Below are 26,146 nucleotides of genomic sequence, written 5' to 3'. Positions count from 1 at the left end.
AACCCATATAAGAAATGAGATGGGTGATAGAACATCAGACCCAACTGAAATTAAAAGAATCATAACAGAATACTATGAAAAACTGTACTCTAACAAATTTGAAAACCTAAAGGAAATGGACAAATTTCTAGAAACTCACTACCTATCTAAACTAATATAAACAGAGGTAGAACAATTAAATAAACCTACGACAAAAGAAGAGCTTGAAAAGGTAATTTAAAAACTCCCAACAAAAAAAAACACTGGCTATGACAGCTTCACTGAAGAAGTCTACCATACTTTCAGATAAGAGTTAACATCACTAATACTAAAGGTATTTCAGAGCACAGAAAAGGATGGAATACTCACAAACTCATTGTATGAAACCAGTATAACCCTGATACCAAAACCAGGTAAAGACACCACAAAAAAAGAAAATTACAGACCAATATCCCTTGTGAACATAGAAACAAAAATTCTAAACAAAATTCTAGCCAGTAGAATTCAACAACATATCAAAAAAATAATTCACCATGACCAAGTGGGATTTGTACCAGGTTTGGAGGGACGGATCAACATTAGAAAAACAATCAATGTAATCCATCACATAAATAAAACAAAAGACAAGAAACATATGATCTTATCAATTGATGAAGAAAAGGCATTTGACAAAGTCCAACACCCATGCATGATAAAAACTCTCAGCAAAACAGGAATGGAAGGGAAATTCCTCAACATAATATAGGGCATTTATACAAAGCCAACAGCCAACATCATTCTAAATGGAAAGAGTTTGAAAGCATTCCCCCTGAGAATGGGAACCAGACAAGGATGCCTTTTATCACCACTCTTATTCAACACTGTGCTGGAGGTCCTAGCCAGAGCAATTAGGCTAGAAAAAGAAATAAAGGGCATCCAAATTGCAGATGATATGGTCTTACACACAGAAAATTCCAAAGAATCCACAAGAAAACTACTGGAACTAATAGAAGATTTCAGTAAAGTATAAGGAGACGAGATAAAGATACAAAAATCAGTTGGATTCTTCTACACCAACTAAGAGAACTTCAAAGAGGAAATCATCAAATTAATATCATTTACAATAGCCTCCAAAAAGATAAAATACTTAACAATAAATTTAACCAGAGACTTAAAAAACCTATACAAAGAAAACTACAAGACACTACTGCAAGAAACCAAAAGAGACCTGCGCAAGTGGAAAAACATCCTTTGCTCGTGAATAGGAAGACTCAACATTGTGAAAATGTCAATTCTACCCAAAGCAATCTACAGGTACAATGCAATCCCGATCCAAATTCCAATGACATTTTTCAATGAGATGGAGAAACAAATCACCAACTTCATACAGAAAGGGAAGAGGCCTTGGATAAGTAAAGCATTGCTCATGAAGAAGAACAAAGTGAGAAACCTCACACTATCTGATTTTAGAACCTATTATACTGCCATGATAGTCAAAACAGCCTGGTACTGGAACAACAACAAATACATAGACCAATGGAACAGAATTGAGAATCCATACATAAATTCATCCACCTATGAGCAGCTGATATTTGACAAAGGCCCAAAGTCCATTAAATGGGGAAAAGACAGTCTCTTTAACAAATGATGCTGGCATGACTGGGTATCCATTGCCAAAAAAAAGGAAAGGAGACCCATACCTCACAACATGCATAAAAACTAACTCAAAATGGATCAAAGATCTAAATATAAAATAAAAAATTATAAAGATCATGGAAGAAAAAATAGGGACAACACTAGGGGCCCTAATACATAGCATAAACAGAATGCTAACCATAAGTAACAATGCACAAGCACCAGAAGAGAAACTAGATAACTGGGAGCTCCTAAAAATCAAACACTTATGCTCATCAAAAGACTTCACCGAAAGAGTCAAAAGACAACCTACAGAGTGGGAAAAATTTATTGGCTATGACAAATCCAATCAGCATCTAATCTCTAAAATCTAGAAGATACTGCAAATCCTCAACAACAAAAAGACAAATAACTCAATTAAAAAATAGGCAAAGGATATGAACAGGAACTTCACCAAAGAAGACATTCAGGCAGCTAACAGATAAATGAGGAAAAACTCACTATCGTTAGCCATTAGAGAAATGCAAATCAAAACTACAATGCGATACCATCTCACCCCAACAAGGCTAGCATTTATCCAAAAAACACAAAATAGTAAATGTTGGAGAGGTTGTGGAGAGACTGGAACACTGATACACTGCTGGTGGAAACCTAAAATGGCGCAACCATTTTGGAAATCAATCTAGTGCTTCCTTAAAAAGCTAGAAATAGAAGTATCATAAGATCCATCACTCCCACTCCTTGGAATATATCCTAGAGAAGTAAGAGTTGTCACACAAATAGATATATGCATACTCATGTTCACTGTAGCACTGTTTACAATAGCAAAAAGATGTAAGCAACCTAGGTGCTCATCAACAGACGAATGGATAAACAAATTATGGTACATTCATCCAATGGAATACTACCCAATGATAAAGAAAAAACAACGATGAATCAGAGAAACATCTCATAACATGGAGGAATCTGGAAGGCATTATGCTGAATGAAATTAGTGGCAAAAGGACAAATATTGTATGAAACCACTATTATAAGAACTCAAGAAGAGGTTTAAACACAGCAGAAAACATTCTTTGATGGTTACGAGGGTGGAGAGGGAGGGAGAGGATTACTCACTAACTATATAGTAGACAAGATTTATCTTAGGTGAAGGGAAGGACAATACACAATACAGGGGAAGTCAGCACCACTGGACTAAACCAAAAGCTAAGAAGTGTCCTGAACACAACCAAACACTTTGAGGAACAGTGTAGCAGGGGCGGGGATTTAAGGACCATAGTTTCAGGAGACATCTAGTTCAACTGCATAACAAAGTTTATTAACAAAATGTTCTGTATCCCACTTTGGTGAGTGGCAGCTAGGGTCTTAAAAGCTAGTGAGCAGCCATCTAAGACACATCAATTAATCCCAACACACCTGTAGCAAAGGAGGATGAAGAACACCAAATACACAAGGAAAATATTAGCCAAAGAAACAAAAGGGGCTGTATAAACCAGAGACTCCATCAGCCTGAGACCAGAAGAACTAGATGGTGCCTGGCTACCACCAACGACCGCCTTGACAGGGAATACAACAGACAGTCCCCAATGGAGTGGGAGAAAAGTGGGATTCAAAACTCAAATTCTATAAAAAGACCAGATTTAACTGTCCGAGACTGGAGAAACCCCAGAAGACATGGCCCCCCAACTCTCTGTTAACCCAGAACTAAAATCATTCCTGAAGCCAACTCTTCAGACAAAGAATAGAATGGACTATAAGACATAAAATGATACTCATGAAGAGTATACATCTTAGTTCAAGAAGATACAGGAGACTAAATGGGCAGCTCCTGTCAGGAGGCAAGATGAAAAGGCAGAAAGGGATAGGAGCTGGATGAATGGACACGGGAAATCCGGGGTAGAAAGGAAGAAGGTGCAGTCACATTATAGGGATAACTAGGGTCACATAACAATGTGTGTATAAATTTTTGTATGGGAAATAACTTGAGCTGTAAACTTTCACCTAAAGCATAAGGAAAAAAAAAAAAAAGAATGGGACTATGCTTGTCATTTAACTTGTCCTAAATTTGGTTCACAGAAGAATGCTGGAAGGTCAAACATTCTGGCAAAATTACTGAGGTGATAGGTCAAATGTATCTCAGACAGCATCATGAGCCTAATAACTTAAAATTATTTTATGTATGGTAAAATGGATAATTTTGGATAATTTTTCTTTTTTTCTATTGTATTTTTCTCTCTAAATTTTCTGTAACGTGTGTTTATTAGATTATAATTTTAAAAACCCAAAAATATATTTATATTCCATAAAACATATTTATAATTTTACAATATGTTATAAAATATATTTTATAGTAAGCATAAAATATATTTATAATTATAAATTTATAATTTAATAAACTTGTGAAGTAAGCTCTGGATTGGAAAATAGATTGTGATTTAGTCCAATGGGAAGCTTTGTGCTCAACTATCAGGTTAAGAACATGCTTATCAAGGCTATTGTTTTCTGTGTTATGGCTCTTGGAAGAGCTACAGAAGCCCAATTTTTATCCATAACTCAGAAGTTAGTTCAATAATTAAATATTCATATAATTTTCTATGCTTAATACAGTTCCCTTTTTTTTTTCTTTGCTTGTTTATTTCTGGGGTGAAATTCAGTCATTTCATTTACTTTAAAACTCTTACCCAATCAACTTAACCTAAAAAATGCCTCAGGAGTATGTTTTTTTGCCAACACAGGTGTAAGAAAATTCCTGCCATCCTTGGCCAGATTCAATACTGACTTGTGGCTAAATTTTTCAAGTTACTGTTTTTTTCAGGATTGAATCAATGTGTAATGCAACTAACCTTCAAAAAAAAAATGGGAGACAGAGCCAACATGGCACCCTAGACAGATGCATCATGCCATCTCTCTGCAGCAAAGACACGAAAAACTAAGTAAAACAGATACAAACATCAGTCTTGGAATCCTAAACATCAAATGAAGGGATAAAGAAGTAGATCAAACACCAAATGGAATAAGAAACAGAAAGAAAACAGAGAGCAAGGAGTGGAGGTTCCCTGCCAACTAACACCACACAGCATCACCATCTTGGAGCACAGTCAGCAACAAGCCAGGACAGGGAATATGGGAAGGCAACTTCACGGAGCTCCCAACAGGAGACAGAGAGCTTTCCCTGTATGCCACCTCAGCCCTTCTTACTGGACCATGCCACACTGCCACAGGTAGGGAATCACTGGCCTGCTGCCACCCTAGGTCCCCCCCACACACACTGGCTCCCACGAGCTCCTCTCGTGCCACTTTTTCTTTTCTCTTTCTTCCTTTTCATTCTCCCTCCCACCTAGCCTTGTACATCAGCTCTGCCCCTTCTTGCTGGGCTATGCTGTGTCACCATGTGCAGAGAGCTGCCACCACCTCAGGTCTGTCCTGCCCACAACTGCTGGCTCTGCCCCCCCATCTAGCCCCACATGCCACCTCTACCCCTTCTCACTGGGCCGCACCCACACAGCTGTGTGTAGAGAGCCACTGGCCTGCTGCCCCAAGTCCTACTTGCCCCTCCCACCTCCACCTGCTGGCTCCTGCCATGCCATTTCCCCACCTTTCTTCCTTTTCTTTCTCCCTTTTACCTGGCTCCATATGCTACCTCTACCTCTTCCCTATGGGCCATGCTTCACTGCAGTGAGTAGAGAGATACCAGCCTGACACCAGCCCTGGTCTGCCCTGCCCCTACTTGCTGTCTCCCACCACATGATTTTTTTTCTTTTTCTCTTTCTTCCTTTACTTTCTCCTTTCCACCTGGCCCCATACCCCCCACCTCTACCCCTTCTCACTGGGACACATCACACTGTCAAAGCTACAGAGCCACTGGCTTGCTGCCACCCCAGGTCCATGCTGCCCCCACCTGCCAGCTCCCACAGCACCATTTTCTTCCCCACCTACTCCATACATCACCTCACCCCATTCCTGTTGGTCTACGATGCACCGTCATGGCTAGAGAACCATTGGCCTGCTGCTTTCTATCTCCTACCTACCCCCATATGTCACCCACCCCATCCTGCTGGCCCCTAGGTCTGCCCAGCCCCCTCTCATCAGCTACCCCTTTTTTTTTCCTTTTCTTTGTTCCCTCCACCTAGCCCCATAAGCCAACAGCTTTTCATGTTGGCCTTCGCCATGCCATTGTGGCTCGAGTGTCCCCAGCTCAGGCCTGCTGCCACAGTGGGCCTGCACTGTCTCTCCCCTCCTATCAGCTGCTGAACAGAGGGAAGCAAGCCCGTAAGACTTCCTGTCTGACACCCTTGTGTATCTGGCGAGGAGCTGTGAACACTCCCACACCACTGGACCAACATCAGGAGGCAGATAGTACCTGCCCAGTTCACCCTCAGCCACTTTGCCAAACCAGTGTACAGCGAAGAGGGCTTGCCCTGCCTGCTGCAGCTTGGCCCTACTGGGACAAGGTGGTGAGAGCTATCGTGCCCACAGACAAGAAAGCAGCAGAGCACGCCTAGCCCGCCAGTCGTGATATATGAAAACAAAACAGAGAAGCAGGATGAAACAAATGAACATATAATCAATAAATAAAGAAAATAATACCTTAAAGTCTCAGAAACAGCAGACACTATCAAAACATATAAAAAAGCAGGACAAGACGGTTCCAGTAAGTGACCAAAATAAAAAAATCAGATGAGCTTCTGGTATAAGAAGAGGCAGTGGAACTACGTGATATGGAATTCAAAAGATTAATATTTAGGGCTCTCCAAGATATTAGGAAAGAGATCAAGAAAACAAACAAAACCAAGGAAAAAACAGGCAAAATCATGGAAAACACAGATAAAACCAATGAAAACATAGCCAAAATCAAGGAAAACACAAAGCAATAGGAGAATTCAGAAAAATAATACAGGAACAAATTGTCAAATTAAACAATTAAAAATTATACAAAAGCAGCAACTAGAAATCCAAAAGACAAACAACAAAATTTCAGAAATGGACAACTCAATAGAAGGTTTTAGGAGCAAATTTGAAACAATGGAGGACAGAATCAGTGAGATTGAAGACAAATCCATTGATGATAAACTTTGAAGAAAAATCAAAGAAAAGAATGAAGAAAAACCTAAGAATTATGTGGGATACAATCTAGAGCAAAAATTTGGGCATGATTGGAATTCCAGAACAGGGGGAGAAAATGGAAAAACACAGAGAAGATTTTGTTGAAGACTTGCTGGCAGAAAACTTTCCAAATATCATGAAAGACAAAAAGCTGACTATCCAAAAAGCTCAACGGACCCCCATATAGGATAAACTCAAAAAAAAAAAGTCACCAAGATATATCATAGTTACACTTGCAGAAACCAAAGACAAATAAAGAATCCTGAGAGCATCTCAAGAAAAACAAAAAGTCACTTACAAAGGAGAAACAATAAGGCTAAGCTCTGATTATTTGGGAAAAACTATGCAGGCAAGAAAGCAATGGGGTGACATATATAAAACCTTGTAAGAATAAAACTGCCAACCAGCAATAACATATCTTTAAAAACTCTCTTTCAAATATGATGGCAAATTAGGACATTTCCAGATAAACAGAAATTAAGAGGATTCATAAAAACTAAACCAAACTTACAAGAAATATTAAAGGGAGTCCTTCAGTTAGACTAATAACATCAGACAACAATTAGAGTCTAGAACACAGGACAGCATCTGCCAGATACCAACCTAGATAAAAAAACAAAGCAAACGAAAAACCCTGTTGCTCTCGAGTAGATTTCAACTCATTGTGACCCTGTAGAACAGAGTAGAACTGCCACACAGGGTTTCCAAGGAGCAGCTGGTGGATTTGAACTGCCAAACTGTTAGTTAGCAGCCAAGCTCTTAACCACTGTGCCACTAAGGCTCCAGGTAGAGAACTCTCAATGATAAAAACAAAGCTGAAAAACATAAAACGTGGAAACAGAGATGTCAATCTGTAAATGATGACAACAACAAAATAAAAAGGAGAATAAATGGTGTAGGTATAGAATTTTCAAATGGAGAGCAAGTCAAGGCAATATCAAGGAATAAAAGACTGATTCATACTTAGGAAGATAAGAGTAAATTTCAAAGTAACCACAAAGAAAGTTAACAAATCTATTTATCGGAATAAAAAAGAAGAAAAACATGAAGTCTCAGTAAACACAAAATTTATAGTAACAAAAAGCAAAGAAAATCCACAAATAGGAAAGTTAGAGAAACAAAGAAAACGTCAGCACCACACACACACACACACACACAAGCATAACAATATGACAGCAATAAAGTCATATCTATCAATAATAACACTGAATGTAAGTGATTTAAATGCACCTGTAAAGAGACAGAGAGTGGCAGAATGGATAAAAAAGCATAACCCATCAATATATGCTGTTTACAAGAGACATACCTTAGACACAAAGACATAAATATATTAAAAATTAAAGGATGGAAAAAACATATATCAAGCAAACAGTAACCAAAAAAGGCAGAAGTGACAATACTAATCTCAGGTAAAATAAACTTTAAGGCAAAATCAACCATAAAAGACAAAGAAGGGCATTATATGACGATTAAAGGGGCAATCCACCAAGAAGACATAACCTTAATAAATTTGTAAGCACCCAACGACAGGGCTTCAAAATACATAAAACAAACTCCAATAGCACAGAAAGAGAAATAAACAGTTACACAATAATAGTAGGAGACTTCAACACACCACTCTCGGTAAAGGACAGAACATCTAGGAAGAAACGCAACAAAGATACAGAAGATCTAAAGGCCAAAATCAACCAATGTGACCTCACAGACATATATAGAACATTCCACCCAACAGCAGCAAAGTACACATTCTTGTCCAACACACATGGAGCATTCTCGAGAACAGACCACCTTGTAGGCCACAAAGCAACGCGCAATAAAATCCAAAACATCAAAACAAATACAAAGCTTCTCTCTGATCACGACACCATAAAAGTAGAAATCACTAACAGGAAGAGAAAGGATAAAAACCAAATACATGGAAACTGAATAACACCTTGCTTAAAAATAAAAATAAATAAAAAAGGGAATAAAAAATTTCCTAGAATTAAAGGAGAATGAAAACACATCATACCAAAAATCTTTGAGACACAGCAAATGCAGTCCTCAGAGGTCAATTTATACTAATAAAAAAGAAGAATGGGCCAAAATCAAAACATTACCCCTACAACTCAAACAAATAGAAAGAGAACAGCAAAAGAAGCTTGCAGCCACCAGAAGAAAGGAAATAATAAAGATTAGATAAGAAATAAATGAAATAGAGAATAGAAAAACAATTGAAAGAATCAATAAGACAAAAGTTGGTTCTTCGAAAAAAATCAACAAAATTAACAAACCACTGGCCAAGCTGATAGAAGAACAGGAGATGAAGCAAATAACCCAAATAAGAAATGAGATGAGGGACATTATAACAGACCCAACTGAAATAAAAAGGATCATAACAGAATACTATCAAAAACTGTACTCCAACAAATTTGAGAACCTAGAGGAAATGGAAAAATTTCTAGAAATACACTAGCTACATAAACTAATGCATACTAAGAAAATCGGAACTGATCCATAATAAGACTGAAGAGGAAATTAAAAAAAAAAAAAAACTCCCAACAACAATAACAAAAGCCCAGATGGCTTCACTGGAGAATTCTACCACGCATTCAGAGAAGAGCTCACACCAGTACTACTCAAACTATTTCAAAACATAGAAAAGGAAGGGATCCTCCTGAATTCATTCTACGAAGGCGGCATAAAGCTGATACCAAAGTCAGGCAAAGACATTACCAAAAAAGAAAATTACAGACCACAATCTCTCATGAATATAGATGCAAAAATTCTTAACAAAATTATAGCCAATAGATTTCAGCATACAATGACAGACACATAGACTAATGGAATAGAATTGAGAACCCAGATGTAAATCCACCTATGATCAAAAAAAAAAAAATAATAATACACAATGACCAAATGCAATTCATACCGGGTATGTAAGGATGGTTCAACATTAGAAAATCAATCAACATAATCAATCACATAAATAGAACAAAAGAAAAGAATCATATGATCATCTCAATCAATGCTAGACAGGCATTTGATGAAGTCCAACACCCAACTCCTGATAAAAACTCTGAATAAAATAGGAGTAGAAGGGAAATTCTTCAACATAATAAAGGCCACCTATACAAAACCAACAGCCAGCACCATTCTCAACAGAGAGAGGCTGAAAGCATTCCCCCTGAGCATGGGAAGAAGACAAGGATGCCCTTTATCACCACTCCTATTTAACATTGTGCTGGAAGTCCTAGCTAAAGCAATAAGGCCAGAAAAAGAAATAAAGGGCATCTAAATTGGAAAGTAAGAAGTAAAACTATCCCTATTCACAGATGATATGGTACAATACATAGAGAACCCCAAAGATTCCACAAGAAAACTACTGGAACTAATAGAAAGATTCAGCAGAGCAGCAGGCTATAAGATCAACATACAAAAATCAGTTGAATTCCTATACACCAACAAAGAGAACTTCAAAAAGAAATGAGAAAGACAATACCATTTATTATAGCCCCTAAAAAGATAAAATACTAAGGAATAAATCTAACCAGGGACATAAAAGAACTACACAAAGAAAACTACAAAACACTATTGCAAGAAACCAAAACAGAACTACATAAATGGAAAAACATACCATGTTCATGGATAGGAGGACTCAACACTGTGAAAATGTCAATCCTACCCAAAGGAATCTACAGATAAAGTGCAATACTGTTCCAAATCCCAACAGCATTCCTTAGCGAGATGGAAAAACTACTCACCAACTTTATATGGAAAGCAAAGAGACCTCGGATACGCAAAGAGTTATTGAAGAAAAAGACCAAAGCAGGAGACTTCACACTACCTGAACTCGGGATCTACTATACAGCTACTGTAGTCAAAACAGCCTGGTACTGGTACAACAACAGACACATAGAGCAATGGAATAGAATCAAGAACCCAGATATAAATACATCCACCTATAGTTAGCTGATCTTTGACAAAGAACCAAAGTCCATTAGATGGGGAAAAGACAGTCTTTTTAACAAATGGTGCTGGCAAAAATGTATATCCATCTGCAAAAAAATGAAACAGGACCCATACCTCATGCTATACACAAAAAGTAACTCAAAATGGATCAAAGACCTAAATATAAAATCTAAAACAATATAGATTATGGAAGAAAAAATAGGGATAAAGCTAAACTTGTTGCCGTTGAGTCGATTCCGACTCGTCGTGACTCTATAGGGCAGAGTAGAACTGCCCCATAAGGTTTCTGAGGAGCGGCTGGTGGATTCAAACTGCTAACCTTCTGGTTAGCAGCCAAACACTTAACCAGCCACCAGGGACAAAGCTAGGGGCCCTGATACATGGCATAAATTCAATACAAACCACAACTAACAATGCACAAACACCAAAAGATAAACTAGATAACTGGGAGCTCCTAAAAATTAAACACTAATGCTCATCAAAAGACTTCACCAAAAGAGTATAAACAGAACCATAGACTGGGGGAAAAAACTGGCTATGACATATCTGACCAGGGTGTAATCTCTAAAATCTGTAGAATACTTCAACACCTCAACAACAAAAAGACAAATAATCCAATTAAAAAATGCAAAAAGGATATGAACAGACACTTCCCCAAAGAAGACATTTAGGCAGCTAACAGTCACATGAGGAAATGCTCGCCATCATTAGCCATTAGAGAAATGCAAATCACAGCTACAATGAGATGCCATCTTACCCCAATATTACTGGCATGAATTAAAAAAACCATAAAATAACAAATGTTGGAGAGGTTGCAGGGAGACTGGAACTCTTATGCACTGCTGGTGGGAATGTAAAACGGTGAAATCACTATGGGAAATGATACAACACTTCCTTAAAAAGCTAGAAATAGAAATACCATGTGGTTCAACAATCCCACTCCTAGGAACATATCCTAGAGAAATAAGAGCCATCACACTAATAGACATATACACACCGTGTTCACTGCAGCATTATTCACAATAGCAAAGATAGAAACAATCTAAGTGTCAATTAACAAATGAATGGATAAAAATTATGGTACATACACACAATGGAGTACTACACAAGATATATAACAATGATGAATCCACAAAACATCTCATAACATGGGTGAATCTGGAGGACATTTTGCTGAGTGAAATAAGTCAATCACAAAAAGACAAATATTGTATGAGACCACTATTATAAAAACCCAAGAAAAAGTTTACACACAGAAAAAAAATCTTTGATGGTTACAAGGGAGGGGAAGAGTGGGGAGGGCAAATCACTAACTAGATAGTAGACAAGTGTTAACTTTGGTGAAGGGAAAGACAACACACAATATAGGGAAAGTTAGCATAACTTGTTCAAGGCAAAGCCATAAAAGACACATCCAAACACCCTGAAGGACCGAGGGCTGGGGACCATGGTCTCAGGGGACATCTAGGTCAACTGACATAACAGAGGTCATTTTTAAAAAAAAGTTCTACATCCTAGTTTGGTGAGTAGAGTCTGGTGTCTTAAAAGCTTGCGAGTGGCCTTCTAAGATACCTGTATAGGTCCCATTATGATAGGAGCAAAGGAAAGTGAAGAAAACTGAAGAAACAAGGAAAATATTAGTCCAGAGGACTGATGGACCACGTGAACCACAGCCTCCTGCAGCCTGAGCCCAGAAGAACTATATGGTGCCAACTACCACCACCTACCGCTTTCAGTGGGATCACAATAGAGGGTCCTGGACAGAGTGGGAGAAAAATGTAGAACAAAATTCAAATTCATAAGGAAAGACCAGACTTACTGGTCTGACAGAGATTGGAAGAACCCCCGAGACTATGGTCCTTGGACACCCTGCTTACTCAGAACTGAAGCCACTCCTGAAGTTCACCTTTCAGCCGAAGGTTAGACGGGTCTATAAAACAAACAATAATACACGTGAGGAACGTGCTTCTTAGTTCAATCAAGTGTCTGAGAACAAATGGGCAGCATCTGCCCAAAAGCAAAGACGAGAAGGCAAGAAGGGACAGGAAAACTAGACTAATGGACTTGGAGAACCCAGGGTGGAAAGAGAAAGGTGGAGAATACTGATACATTGCAGAGATTGCAACCAATGTCAGAAAACAATTCGCGAATAAAAGTTTTGAATGAAAAACTAATTTGCAAAAAGAAAATATGTAGAGCTATAAGTCTTCTGAGCTGCCTTTAAAACTCAGTTAACTTTTTTCTTAACAAATTTGTAGGATTGGATCCTCTAGTTTTTTCACAGGAGAGCAACGATGATTTTTAAGCATAATGAATGGTTCCACTACAAACATCTGCTATGTTCTCGAAAAGTAAACAATTAGGAAAAACATAGGTCATGATTTTGTGTGTATTGATACAAAAGAACTCTTGGCAGAAAGGCAAACACATCCAAGAGAGTTTAAGCAGGGGATCATAGGTTCTTGGATTGCACAGTATAATCAAGATTATGAATAGCAGGTGATTACTGTACCAGAATAATACTGTCACATCAGAGCAGATAACAATGGTTTTTTGATTAATGAATTTTTCTACGAAAAATGGTATATTACACAACAATGACCTAAGCTCTATCTTCTATTATTATTATTTTTTAACTGAAAAAGTAACAAAGAGACTTTGGGTCAAGATGATCAGTAAATTGAGGTTTTCGTGTACCCCTCTGCTCCTAACACAAAGAAATGACAGAAATATAAAAATAGAAAACCCACAAGACATATCAGGGCTCTAAAAAATGTATATATTTCTATGAAGTTAACAAAAATGCAGAGCAGGGGGCAGGAAGTGAAGCTACAGGTTTGTCGGTTTGTGAAAGGAGGAGTTCTGATAAAGGTTCCCAGGGGTCAGAGCCAGGTCATGTTTTGGAAATCCCTTTTAAAATTCTGATCACTCTTTTAGATTGTTTCCTCATTGCTGTCTGTTTTTATGTTACGGTAACCGTATCTCTTGAATCTCTCTGAGCATACTCACTAAAAGGGTGTGTGTGTGAGTGTGCATGTATGCCTTATTTATTTTTGGATTTTTTAAATCATCTTCTGTTTCTACAATTATTACTCTTTATTTAACCCCGTGGTGATTTTCTGTTTATTTATCTTGGATTTTCTCCTTTACGTTGCTTGTTTTCCTCATACGCCCGGTTGTCTTAGGTTGTTTGTTCAGCTTTAAGAATGCAGGACTGTGAGACGGGTGTGGGTTTCCTCTGATGCTAAGGTTAAGTAGATTTAAGTAGGTTGGTTCTTCTGTGATTCTCTGTGGAGTGGCAAATCAGGCTGGGAGCATTTTGTACTTGGGTGTCAACTGTTAGATTTCAGTTTAGAGGGAGTGGGTAGGGAGCCAGGCAGGGAACCTCCCAAACGCTGAAGGGGAGGAAATGTACTGTGGAGCACTGACATTCACCCTAGAAGCCTTAAAGGTCTCCGTAAGGCTCTGTTCACCTTTTTAAGGAAACAGCCCCATGGTTTTTTTTGCAGGAGGGAAAATTCTGGTTGCCTGCCTTCCGTAGAAAGGGTGAAGGGAGGCAGTGAGATGCCTGCTTTGTACGTTCCACATCACACTTTCGCTAAATTCTTCGGACTCAGAGTCTCTAGGAAGTTTCAGAGAGGAATCTGACTCTCTGCTCCTCTCTTATTAAATAGATGATCAGAAACTAATGCATTATGACAATATTATCTTCGTTTCCAACCAAAACGATGAAACTTCACAGATTTAGATAGAATGTTATGCTCTCGGCTTTCATAGAAGAACAATTTAAAAATATTTACCACTTAAAGGACATTTTTGAGATCTTTTGTCAAATTTCCTATTGTAACACCCCAAGCCCTTTATATAAAATCCACCAATAGAACCCAGTTAACTAACTGGTGTGGAGTCTAATGACTCACCCAGCTAATACAGTTACCTCGCAAGTAAGTGTACTTGATCAGGAGGCCAAGTGGGAGAACCATACTGGAAATTCAAGCTCACTGTTACTGTTAAAAAATAACTCCTCATACAGTCTCCTCCGCTGGTTGGTTAGCTGCATTATTTTTATTTATGAAACTACATCCCTGTTAGTAAATTGTTTAGTCTCTCTGCTTGCATAGAGCATAATCATAATTTTAAAAAATTGGGGAAGACAGCCATGCAACTGAATTGTGGATGAGACAGAAAGCACCTTCAGGCAAAAATACCATGTTTGCTATGAGGTTGGAGTAAAAAAGCAAGCTTGATTAACATCCTCACTTTTCTATATTAAGCAAGAGAAATGCCATTGACTGCACACAGCACAACCTCGTAAAAGCAACTTCCTCTTTCTGGTGTCATTTCTTTTTCACACCTAATATTATCTGTTCCACTGGTAGTGTCCTTTATCACAACTGAAGGTCACATCAAAACCACAACTCTGGCAAGGGAAAGACAAAAGGTGGGTGAGTCATCATGATATACAGCCTCTCTAAAGGAGCTTTGGACATTCCCCCACTCACTATAATTTGGATAGAGTATAGGCAGCATGCCGGAAATCTTGGGTTAGGATATCTCAATATCAAACCCTACTACACCAAAATGAAGGTACATTTTCCTGGGAGTCAGTTCGACAGGAAATGGAGGAACCCATCCCTTCCCCTCCAATTACTGGTGAAGAGGTAAAGATATTTTACAAAAAAACCACATTTCAGAAGGCTTAGCATGGTACAGTTTTCGTAAAGAATTTGGAATTTACATCTCTACCATTTGCCAGTTGGGTGACGTTGGGCAAATTACTTAAACTCATTAAGCTTCAAGTCCCTCATCTATAAAATAGGGATAATTTCTTCCTTATAAAATTATTATATTGCAAACATTCTATACTATAACACCTCATATCATACACATCATACATATAAAAACTTCATAATCTTTGCAACGTAGTAATTTTATATATGTGTAATATGTGTGTATGTGTGTAGTATGTGGCACAGAGGTGGCTTAACTAATAGACCAAGCAAGTGTTTGGGGCATAAGCAAAATGAGGACCCCCAAAATGAGAACAATAATTCGGTAAAATTATTTCATTTTTCAAAATAAAATTATTGAAGTAGTCATCTTGATTAAAAAAATAAGCTTAATTGTTCTTTCTTACTTTTTTAAAAATGCTTTTTGTTGCTTTATTACCCTATTTTGAATTAAATACAGGAGTTAGCACCATCAACTTTTCAGTGCTTAGCTACTCTAAGGGCATTTATCTACCTCTCTTTTCCTCCTCCTTCTGTACTGAGAATTGCACTGCAACACAAACCCCCCAACCACTTTACTATTGGGCATATCCGATTATTTTAATAAATTCATGCTGTCATACTTAGCTTGCATTTGATTTATAATAAATTTTCCCCTTAAAGTAATTCAAGACTATGCATTTCTATGTCTATCATGCTTATTTTTTACCTCTGTCTTTTTAGTTTACAATTTTCTGTACTGTTTAGTGTACCATTCAGCTCCTAGACCCCAGTGACTGATAGACTTTTCTGGCCTGTTTTGTGAAGGAAGACTATTTAAAAAAGGTAGAAAGTCAATCAATCCCAAATGCGTAGCTGAAAAACTCTAAAAATGTAATGTGACTTACAGGTTTTCCGCTCTTTGAATATTCTGTTATGGGCACGAATTGATGTACAGCAAAACACACTAGGTAAGTGCTCATGGGGACAGACTTCTGGAAAGTTGTTCGATTCCATTTATCATCCACCGACTCTTTTTTCTGTGGAGAACAGAAGACAATTTTTTATTCATCAAAAGGATCAATCATGTACAAACAAAGAAATATTTGCCTCAAATCTGGCTTTTCTAGTTAGAAGTCCTTTGTCAAAGCTTAGGAGGAAAATGTTTGTGGTGATGTTGAAAAGACTAAAGGAAAAGTCATTTTATTTTCAGTGCTGTGAAGCATTTTTGCAGTTATAAGAGTGGTTAAATTGTATTAGGGTCCTCAGGGAGAAATAAAATTTTGATTATGATATAAACTGGGCAGGAATTTATATTTCTACACTAAATACATGATCCTGACCATAGCATTTGAGAGAATACTGATCCCTTAATGATGAATAGACTAGTGCTCAATGCCTTGCACCCAGCAAGGACTAAATAGGTATTGTTGACTTGACTATAGGTAGGAGGGCAATAGCTGTATCAGGTAAAGCAGGGTGTTGCCTTCTCTTTTCCAACTCTGGTTGTCTACACAAAAGAACCACGGTGTGGTCATTAACACCACTGCCTTGGTTACCACGGAGAGAGAGAGGGATTCCATTGCCTGACTCTACTGTCCCAATCTGATTTCCTATTCATGCCAGCACTGCCCTCCTCATGCCAATCACCACTCTAATACTTCAACCATGAATACTTACTTGCCCAACTCCTGCCACCACTGTTCAAACATTTCCACGTCGCCTGTAGTCAATCTCTAAGTCACACTATAATGGAAAGCTTTAAAAAGGGATGGAATGAGAGAGGCTGGCCTAGATTTGATGCTTCAGGGACAAGGCATGCATGTGTGCGCATGTGCTTGTATAAAAGTGTCGGGGCTCCAGCGAGGTTGTTACTCTATGATAAGAACCTAGTAATATTTGTTTTGGCCTCCTAATGACCCAGAAGATTCTCCCTCTTCCAGGACTATTATCTAGATAAAGAACAGAACATCTAATTAAAGGAATTATACTCTGTAAAATGAAAAGGTCATGTGGGGAAGTCTTAAACAGAAGTTGGCAAAGCTTGCCTTCTTTCTTTTCCCATCTTCACTCGTCCTCCAATCCATGCCAAAATATTCTAATGACATTTAACCCTGATCCAATCTCCCAGAATGGTGTGTTATGCTTTAACTTCATCCTTTCCTCCTTCTTCTCTAATCAAAACTCCATCTGTCAGGTGCCTCACACCAGAAGAAAACAAGTTGGTAAACGAATTCAGACTGAGACGCGGATGCCCGCTGACAGCTTATGTTTTAACCCTCAAGTTTTATTTTTTTCTACCGTTTTTCCCCACTGCTTTTAAAAACAATATTTACAATGAAAAGAGATGGCTTTCAATGATTTTTCAGAAAGTGGATCAGAATGACAGAAGTATAGTTTTGAGCAGGATGTCTTTTGAGTATTACATAGTTGAAAATTATGCCCAAGTATAAGCCTGATCCTTTGATATGTCAAATGTATAAAGTGTAATAAACCTCAAACTTCAGGCAATGATACTTTAGTTAAATACATTACCCATTATGGGGATGAGGAGCAATAACAGAAGAAAAAGACTCTATGTTAATTAACAATTATACAGATAGAACTTACTGTAACTTTTTTTTTTTTTTAACATTTAACAAGCACTTCCTGTTCACGAGAAAATCTATGGGCATGGGGTTCTCTGGAGTTGGCTTCTATACTACACCCAGAGTTTAATTTTTTTTTTTTTTTAAACCATAGGTCTATATTCAAAAACTGAGTTTTTATTCAACTGCAAACAAAGAATAGTGACTAGGCCCTTAGAAATTTTAGTTTGCCATTAATTTGTCGTGACTGGAAGATTCTTTAAGTTAAGCTCAGTCCAGCTGATGTATATCCATTGTAGTCACAATTGTTTAGAAACCCCAGAGTGGCTTTTTGACTGGACTGTGATCTCTTGGGTTAAAGAGTTCTCAGACTCGGGGCGGGGTGGGGCGGGGAGAGAGAGAGATAGCCAAAATATATTCTAATTCTCTAAATAAACTTGCAGTGCACTTTAAATTTTAAAATCCAGTGGCTTCTCTTCCATAGTAAATCATTGTAAATTGACTATCTGTATAAATGAAAAAATTTCAAAACTACTCACCTCCACTGGCATATTTGAAAGTGCTTCATAGTCATTGAGGTGGATGATAGATATATTGTAAGTCGCCTTTTTGTTGGGTTCATCAAAACAAGGGAAGGATTTCCTGGCATCTGTTGGTTCATGATCAGTGGCTGCTATGCTCCTTAGAAACAAATACACAAACAAACAAATCTATGTTGCCTCTTCTGACAGCCCCTATGTTTCTATTGTTACAGGGAAAAAGACTCATGTAATTAAAAACAGCTATTGCATTTCTTAAAATGAGTTTGCATTTAGAAAAATGTCAAATAATTGTCAAAGTCTTTCCTGGAAAATTTATGTTAACAAATAAATGACCACTTTGAGGATGCTTCAGATATTTTATTCTAATACTTAGATATTTTGGTACCATAATGAAAATCTGTGAACTGTAGAGGAGCAAAAATAAGTCCAATTAAGAGGTATCACTCTGTCCACCTCAAAGTTACAGAGCAACAAGCACAAACACAAAGCCAAATGCAAAGGCTTGTTTCTAAATGTCCTTGGAGAAGTGAACAGCTGTGTTCTGTCACAGAGTAGAGGAGTACATTCCAGAGTCCCTAGCTCCTGTCTCTAATGGCACTTTCTTCCTTGTTTATGTTACACCAGGGACAAAACCCTCAGTTTCATTTCCATGCAAAAGCAGTGTCTGTGTAACCTCCCAGGTGAAGTGAGCTTTGGCAAGGTTCAAAGCCCACTTTTGAACAGAGACAGTAGCATTCTAACCTGGTGGTATAATGGTTAGATGCTTGGCAGCTAACCAAAAGGCTGGTGGTTCAAACCCACCAGCTGTTCCATGGGCGAAAGATGTGGCAGTCTGTTTCCGTAAGGATTACAGTCTAGGAAAGCCTATGGCGCAATTCTACTTTGTTACATTAGGTCACTATGAGTAGGAATCAGCTCAATGGCACACAGCAACAACCAGGCATGTTTTTTGTTCTGTTGTACATAGGGTGGCTAGGAGTTGGAACTGACTCGATGGCGTCTAGCTACAATAACAAAAATGTTAATATTTCCATCATTTCAAAGTGAAAATTTTTTTCTACATACTAGTTCAAAAACCAAGGAATACATCACTCTTGACATGTAAGTATATCAAAGCAAGACAATGTTGTTGTAAATTTACTCATTAGAAAAGTAAGCCAAATAAAAAGTATAAAAGAAAGGAAGACTAAAGAAATGTTGACTTATATTCACTAATGATTTGTCCGAGGAATATTTTCCTTTCAGGATTCTCAAGGAGTGAGGAAGGCAAATCATAAAGTAATCCAGGCTAAATTACAAGATTCTTTCATGCATCCATCAAATATTTATTGATTCATCCCCTCCTCACCCAACACACACACACACACACACACACACACACACGCATTTGCCAGGCATTTTTCTAGGTTCTGAGGAAATAACAGAGGTCCTATAGATTAAGCACCTGGTTCCTTACCAGGTGGTAGAAAATAAACATGTGAACAAATAATTTAGGAGAGTGAAGAGGGTTGTAGAGAAAATAAAACACAGGAAGTGACACAGAATGAGGAAAAGTGGGGAGCAACATTAGGTACTTAGGTAGAGTAGTCAAAGACGATGTCTCTGTGTAGGCGATGGTTTACTGAGATCTGAATAATGAGAAAAAACCAGATGGGCAAAGATTAAGAAAAATGTATTCTAGCAGAGAGAACCGGAAGTGTAATGTCCTTGAGGTGGAATAAAAACTTGGTGTGCTTGAGGAACTGAAAGGTGTCCAGTGTGGATAAAGGATGGTGAAGAAGTGGGTCTGGACAAAAGGCAAGACCAGCAGAGGCCAGATTAGGATGATGCTGTAGTCCATGATAAGAGTCTTTATGTTAGTTTGGCTCAAGGAAACATTACATATGTTAGTTTATCTCAGAAGTAATACATCATATGTCAACATCCACCCACAAGAAATTACAATATTACAATTTTTTTGGAAAAACACTCTGGATGTAAAAATTGCTTGTTAAAATCTCGGCCAAGAAAGCTAATCTATATAAAAAAAAAAAGTGGCTGCCTTATGGGGAAGTGATGATGAAGGAAAGGAACTTTTTGGGGTGATTGAAAAATTATATATCTTGATAAGGATGTGTGTTACAAAGATGTGTGCATTTTGCCAAAATTCACTGAATTACGTCCATCATATTTGTACAGTTCAAAGTATATAAGTTTTACCTAAATATAACCATAAAAAATTGAACTCCATCTAGTAAGTAGGTTTGTCTTTTTGCAGATATATGCTTTAGCAATTATAAAGCAACCTCTCTGTACTCCAGATTTGAGCAAATGAGAAAAATATATTGAAGATAGTGGAATCCAAACTTCTCACTGTTGGGGAAGGGAGTTACAAATTTGGAAAAGGCGAAGACTAGAATGTACCCTGTGGTAATGAACTGTAATTGCATATGCCAGTGTGGATGCAATGATTTTTAATATAGATATAGATAGATAGATATAGAAACACACACAAAGAGATATATTTTCTAGCTCTGTATGCTGAAAGGGACTAGAAGCAATGACAAGCTAGTAGCAATAAGCACAGCTAGCTCCCAGATGTTGATTTCTAAATACCATTCTCCACTGAAAGGAATCAGAGCTCCTGAGAGAAGGGGCTGATTCTAGGGCTGGGGCAGAGAAAGTGCAAGATGATCCTGGAACATCTTGCTGTGCCCAAAATTAAAGCAGTGCTAAAAAAAAAAAAAAAAAAGGAATAAGTCAAAAGGACACAGGAGCCAGTCTGAGGGGATTATCATTGGCCATAGCCGGGGGAATTTGAACATCAAAATAAACAATGAGATTATCATCCACTGAATAAATAAGAATCCATGCATCCTGACTGATATTTTTAAAAAAATGAATAAATACATGGTGAAGAAGGTAAGGGTTTTCCTTACTGTAGATTGTCTACTAACCATTTTAGAAGGAATGATGGATTTGGAAGATCAACAGTGGATGCTAAACCAAGTGGGTGAAAATTTGATAAGGAAAGGTATTTACATAGTTTCAAAGAATCTCTCTGAAGATTATTTAAAAAGGAAAATAAAATTGTAACTTTACAATGGAGAAACCTGTTGGATACCACCCTAATCAAATGATAAAAGCTAACATCACTAATAATAGTAAAAATTAGCATGATGTATCTCCTCATGTGGTTTCCCAAGAGGGACAAAATATCACTTTTGATATCCCCGGCAAAAATGCTTAACTTGCATTTTTAAATCAAGAGGAAAGTTAGACGAACTAAAATTGAGGGACAGTCTCAAAATAACTGGTCTGCACTCTTCAAAAATGTCACGGTGGAGAAAGACAAAGAAAGGCTAAGGGACGGTTCCAGTTTAAAGGCATCTGAAAAGGTGTGACAACTACATGCATGATTCCAGAATGGATACCGGACTGGGTAAAAATAGCTAAAAGGAACATCATTGGTTAATTGGTGAAATTTGATTATGGACAGTGGAATAGATAATACTATTATATCAATGCTCAATTTCCTGATTTTGGTAACTGTACTGTGGTTATGAGGGGCCAGTGTTGGTTCAGTGATAGGATTCTCACCTCCCACATGGGAGACCTAGGTTCAATTCTTGGCCAATGCATCTCAAGCACTGCCACCACCTGTCTGTTAGTGAAGGCTTGCATGTTGCTATGAGGTTGAACAGGTTTAAATGGACCTTTCAGGCTAAGACAGACTAGGAAGAAAGGCCTGGTGATTACTTCCAAAAATCAGCCAGTGAAATCCCTCTGGCAGCTAACAACAACAATAACAACTGTGGTTATATCAGAGAATGACCCTGTTCTTAAAAACTATACAACGAGTTGGGGTGGGGCCAAAATGGTAGAGTAGTCAGATGCTTCCAGCAGTCCCTCTTACAACAAAGACCTGAAAAAAACAAGTGAATCAATTATACATGATAATCTAGCAGCCCTGAACATCAAAGGCAAAGTTGAAGAATCAGACTGAGTGGCAGGGGAGGGAGAGACGGTTCAGCAGCAGCATGGAGTTGCCAGACCTGAGTTGCTGGGAGCCAGAGCCCTTCGGGCTAGATCAGCTCCTGATGAGCAGTGAGGCAAGCAGCAGCACTCAGGAAGCATTTTCCACATTGGGAGAGACCCAGTGACAGAGTTTACTCGGCCATCCAGAACCAGTGAGGAGCAGCCCTCGATTGAAGAGAGAGAAGTACTTGCATCTGGCTTACCACCTGGATCAAAAACACCCCCCTTTAGGAAAAACTTCTCTCCCATTTACCTCCCTGCTCCCTGCTTTGCACTGGGTCAGGGACGGCTTCAGCGATTGCCGAGTCCCCTGGGCCCAAAGTAGGACCTGTGACATGCCCTGAGCCTTTCTCCTGGCCTTGGAGAGTGAATAAATTAACAAATGGGAAAAAATAATCCGCTGGCTCCCCAAGCCAGGAACTCAGGGTAGGCACAGCTCCTTTGCCTAGGCACAGGCATAAGGGGTCCACAGACTTTGAGTGCTTTTCCCTCTACAGAGACTTGTGTGGGCCCATTTCAACAGAGTAGGCCCTCATTACCGCAGTACAAGAGGGAATATACCTGAAGTCTAACTTCAACTGTTTCAGCTGTGAAGTGGCAGGTTCCTGACACTTGACACTGCTCTGCCCATTAAGCAGGGTCTTCACGTACCCACATCAGGGGCCTGAGCACTGGTGGCTCCACCCATGCCACCTAGCCACCTGTGACACGGGCCCAAGAATAAGTGGTGACCCCCAGTCCTATAGCTAACAGCACTGTGTGCTCACAGTCCAGCTGCAAAACCCACCCACCTACGCACTCTAGGGAACAGGGATACACTTTCCTCCCAGACACTCAGGGGCAGCTGTTGGTCCCCTGCCTTGCTCAGCCTGTGTCCCCCTGCTGCAGCCAGATGCCTGTGCCTACACAAATCACTCATGCCTGTCTAGAACTGTAGGTAAGAGTCTGCACCACACACTTGGTGGGTGACTATCTGGACACCTGAGCTGAATCCATACAGGAGGAGTGGGCAGACTCTGGGCTCACATACTTGGTAGCAGGACTGGCCACCTGGGGACAGGACCTTGGAGCTTCGAGGGTGCTGGTGACTGGGCTACCTCACACGAGCTGCCTAGTTGGGCATATCAAAACAAAACAAGAAGATAGGACACAGTAAGCAAACATAAAATAAATAAATATAATAACTTATTGATGGCTCGGAGACAACAGTCAATATCAAATCACATAAAGAGGCAGTTCATGATGGCTAAGATCCCAAAATAAAGAATCTAGAAATTTTCCAGAGGAAGAAAATTTCTTGGCATTACTGGAGACAGAATACAAAAGATTAGGAAGGAAATTATGCAAAATGCAGAACATGCAATAGAGGAAATTAAACAGATTAGAGAAGAGCATAATGACAAATTTAACAGGCTGCTAGAATCCATAGAGAGACAGCAATCAGAAATCCGGAAGATTAACAATAAAATTTCAGAATTAGACAACTCAATAGAAAGTCATAGGAGCAGAATTGAGGCAATGGAAGTCAGAATTAGTGAGATCGAAGATAAAGCACTTGACACCAACTTATTTGAGGAAAAATCATATAAAAGGATAAAAAAAAGAAGAAACCCTAAGAATTATGTGGGATTCTATTGGAGGAATAACCTATGAGTGATTTGAGTACCAGAACAGGGAGGGATAACAGAAAATACAGAGAGAATTGTTGAAGATTTGTTGGCAGAAAACCTCCCTAATATCATGAAAGATGAGAAGATATCTATCCAACCAAGATGCTCATGGAACCCCACATAAGGTAGATCCCAAAAGAAAGTCACCAAGACATATTATAATCAAACTTGCCAAAACCAAAGATAAAGAGAATTTTAAGAACGACTAGGGATAAATGAAAACTCATCTACAAAGGAGAGTCAATAAGAATAAACTCAGACTACTTAGAAGAAAACATGCAGGCAAGAAGGCAATGGGATGACTTATGTAAAGCCTTGAAGGAAAAAACTGCCAGCCAAGAATTATATATCCAGCAAAACTGTCTCTCAAATATGATGCCGAAATTAGGGCATTTCCAGATAAACAGAAGTTTAGGGAATTTGCAAAAACCAAACCAAAATTACAAGAAATACTAAAGGGAGTCCTCTGGTTAGAATATCAGTAACATCAGATAACAACCCAAGACTAGAACACAAGCCAGAGCAATCAGATATCAACCCAGATAGGGAAGTCACGAAAATAAATTAAAGCTAAAACACTGATAATAGGGAAACAGAGATGTCAATATGTAAAAGATGACAATATTAAAATGAAAAAGAAGGATTAAAAAATGTAGACAGATTTTTCATATGGAAAGGAAGTCAAGGCGATACAAAGAAATAAAAGACTGGTTTAAACTTATAAAAATAGGGGTAAATATTAAGATAACCATAAAGGAAACTAACAATCCTACACATCAAAATAAAAAACAAGAAAAATATAAAGACTCAGCAAATACAGACTCAACAACAATGAAAAAGATGAAAAGAAAATTCATAAAGAGAAACGACTCAGCACAGAAAATTAAATGGAACAAAGAAACCACCAACAACACACGAAAAAAGACACTAAAATGACAGCGCTAAACTCATACCTATCAATAATTACACTGAATGTAAATAGACTAAATGCACCAATAAAGAGGCAGACAGTGGCAGAATGGATAAAAAAACACGATCCATCTATATGCTGCCTACAAGAGACACCTTAGACTTAAAGAAACAAACACACTAAAACTCAAAGGATGGAAAAAATATATCAAGCAAACGACACTCAAAAAAGAGCAGGAATGGCAATATTAATCTCTAATAAAAGAGACTTCAGTGTAAAATCCACCACAAAGGATAAGGAAGGACACTATATAATGATTAAAGGGTCACTACACCAGGAGGACATAACTATAATAAATATTTATGCGCCCAACAATAGGGCTCCAAAATACATAAACTCTAACGGTATTGAAAAGAGAGACAGATAGCTCCACAATAATAGTAGGAAACTTCAACACACCACTTTTGGTGAAGGACAGAACATCCAGAAAGAAGCTCAGTAAAGACATGGAAGATTTAAATGCTGCAATCAACCAACTCGATCGCATGGACATATACTGAACACTCCACCCAATAGCAGCCAAGTGTACTTTCTTTTCCAGCATACATGGAACATTCTCCAGAATAGATCACATATTAGGACATAAAGCAAGCCTTCACAGAATCCAAAGCGTTGAAATATTACAAACCATCTTTTCTGACCATAAAGCCATAAAAGTAGAAAAAGCAAGGAAAAAAAATCAAACACATGGAAACTGAACAACACTTTGCTTGAAAACTACTGGGTTATAGAAGAAGTTAAGGATGGAATAAAGAAATTCATAGAATCAAATGAGACTAAAGACTCAGCAAAAGCAGTGCTCAGAGGTAAGTTTACACTAATAAATGCACACATCCAAAAAGAAGAAAGAGCCAAAATCAAAACATTAACCCTACAACTGGAACAAGGAGAAAGAGAGCAGCAAAAGAAGCCCTCAGGTGTCAGAAGAAAGGAAATAATAAGAATTAGAGCAGAATTAAATGAAATAGAGAATAGAAAAACAATTGAAGGAGTTAACAAGTCC

At 38.3% G+C, this 26,146-nt stretch overlaps 1 protein-coding gene across 1 annotated transcript in view; it reads right to left on the bottom strand.

Annotated features, from left to right (window-relative positions):
• ENPEP (glutamyl aminopeptidase) overlaps positions 1-26,146 on the bottom strand; it is a 115,329-nt gene that overhangs the window by 75,682 nt on the left and 13,501 nt on the right. Inside the window, exons 2-3 of the mRNA XM_004380259.1 lie at positions 18,484-18,625; positions 16,265-16,396 (exon numbers count right to left, since the gene is read on the bottom strand). Coding sequence (XP_004380316.1) covers positions 16,265-16,396; positions 18,484-18,625 — 274 coding nt within the window. The remainder of the gene's footprint in view (positions 1-16,264; positions 16,397-18,483; positions 18,626-26,146) is intronic.

This window comes from Trichechus manatus, unplaced genomic scaffold (genome assembly GCF_000243295.1).
Source record: "Trichechus manatus latirostris isolate Lorelei unplaced genomic scaffold, TriManLat1.0 scaffold00071, whole genome shotgun sequence".
NCBI classification, from domain to species: Eukaryota; Metazoa; Chordata; class Mammalia; order Sirenia; family Trichechidae; genus Trichechus; species Trichechus manatus.
Note: the sequence above shows the minus strand (reverse complement) of the source record. Positions and strands in the feature narration are given on the sequence as shown.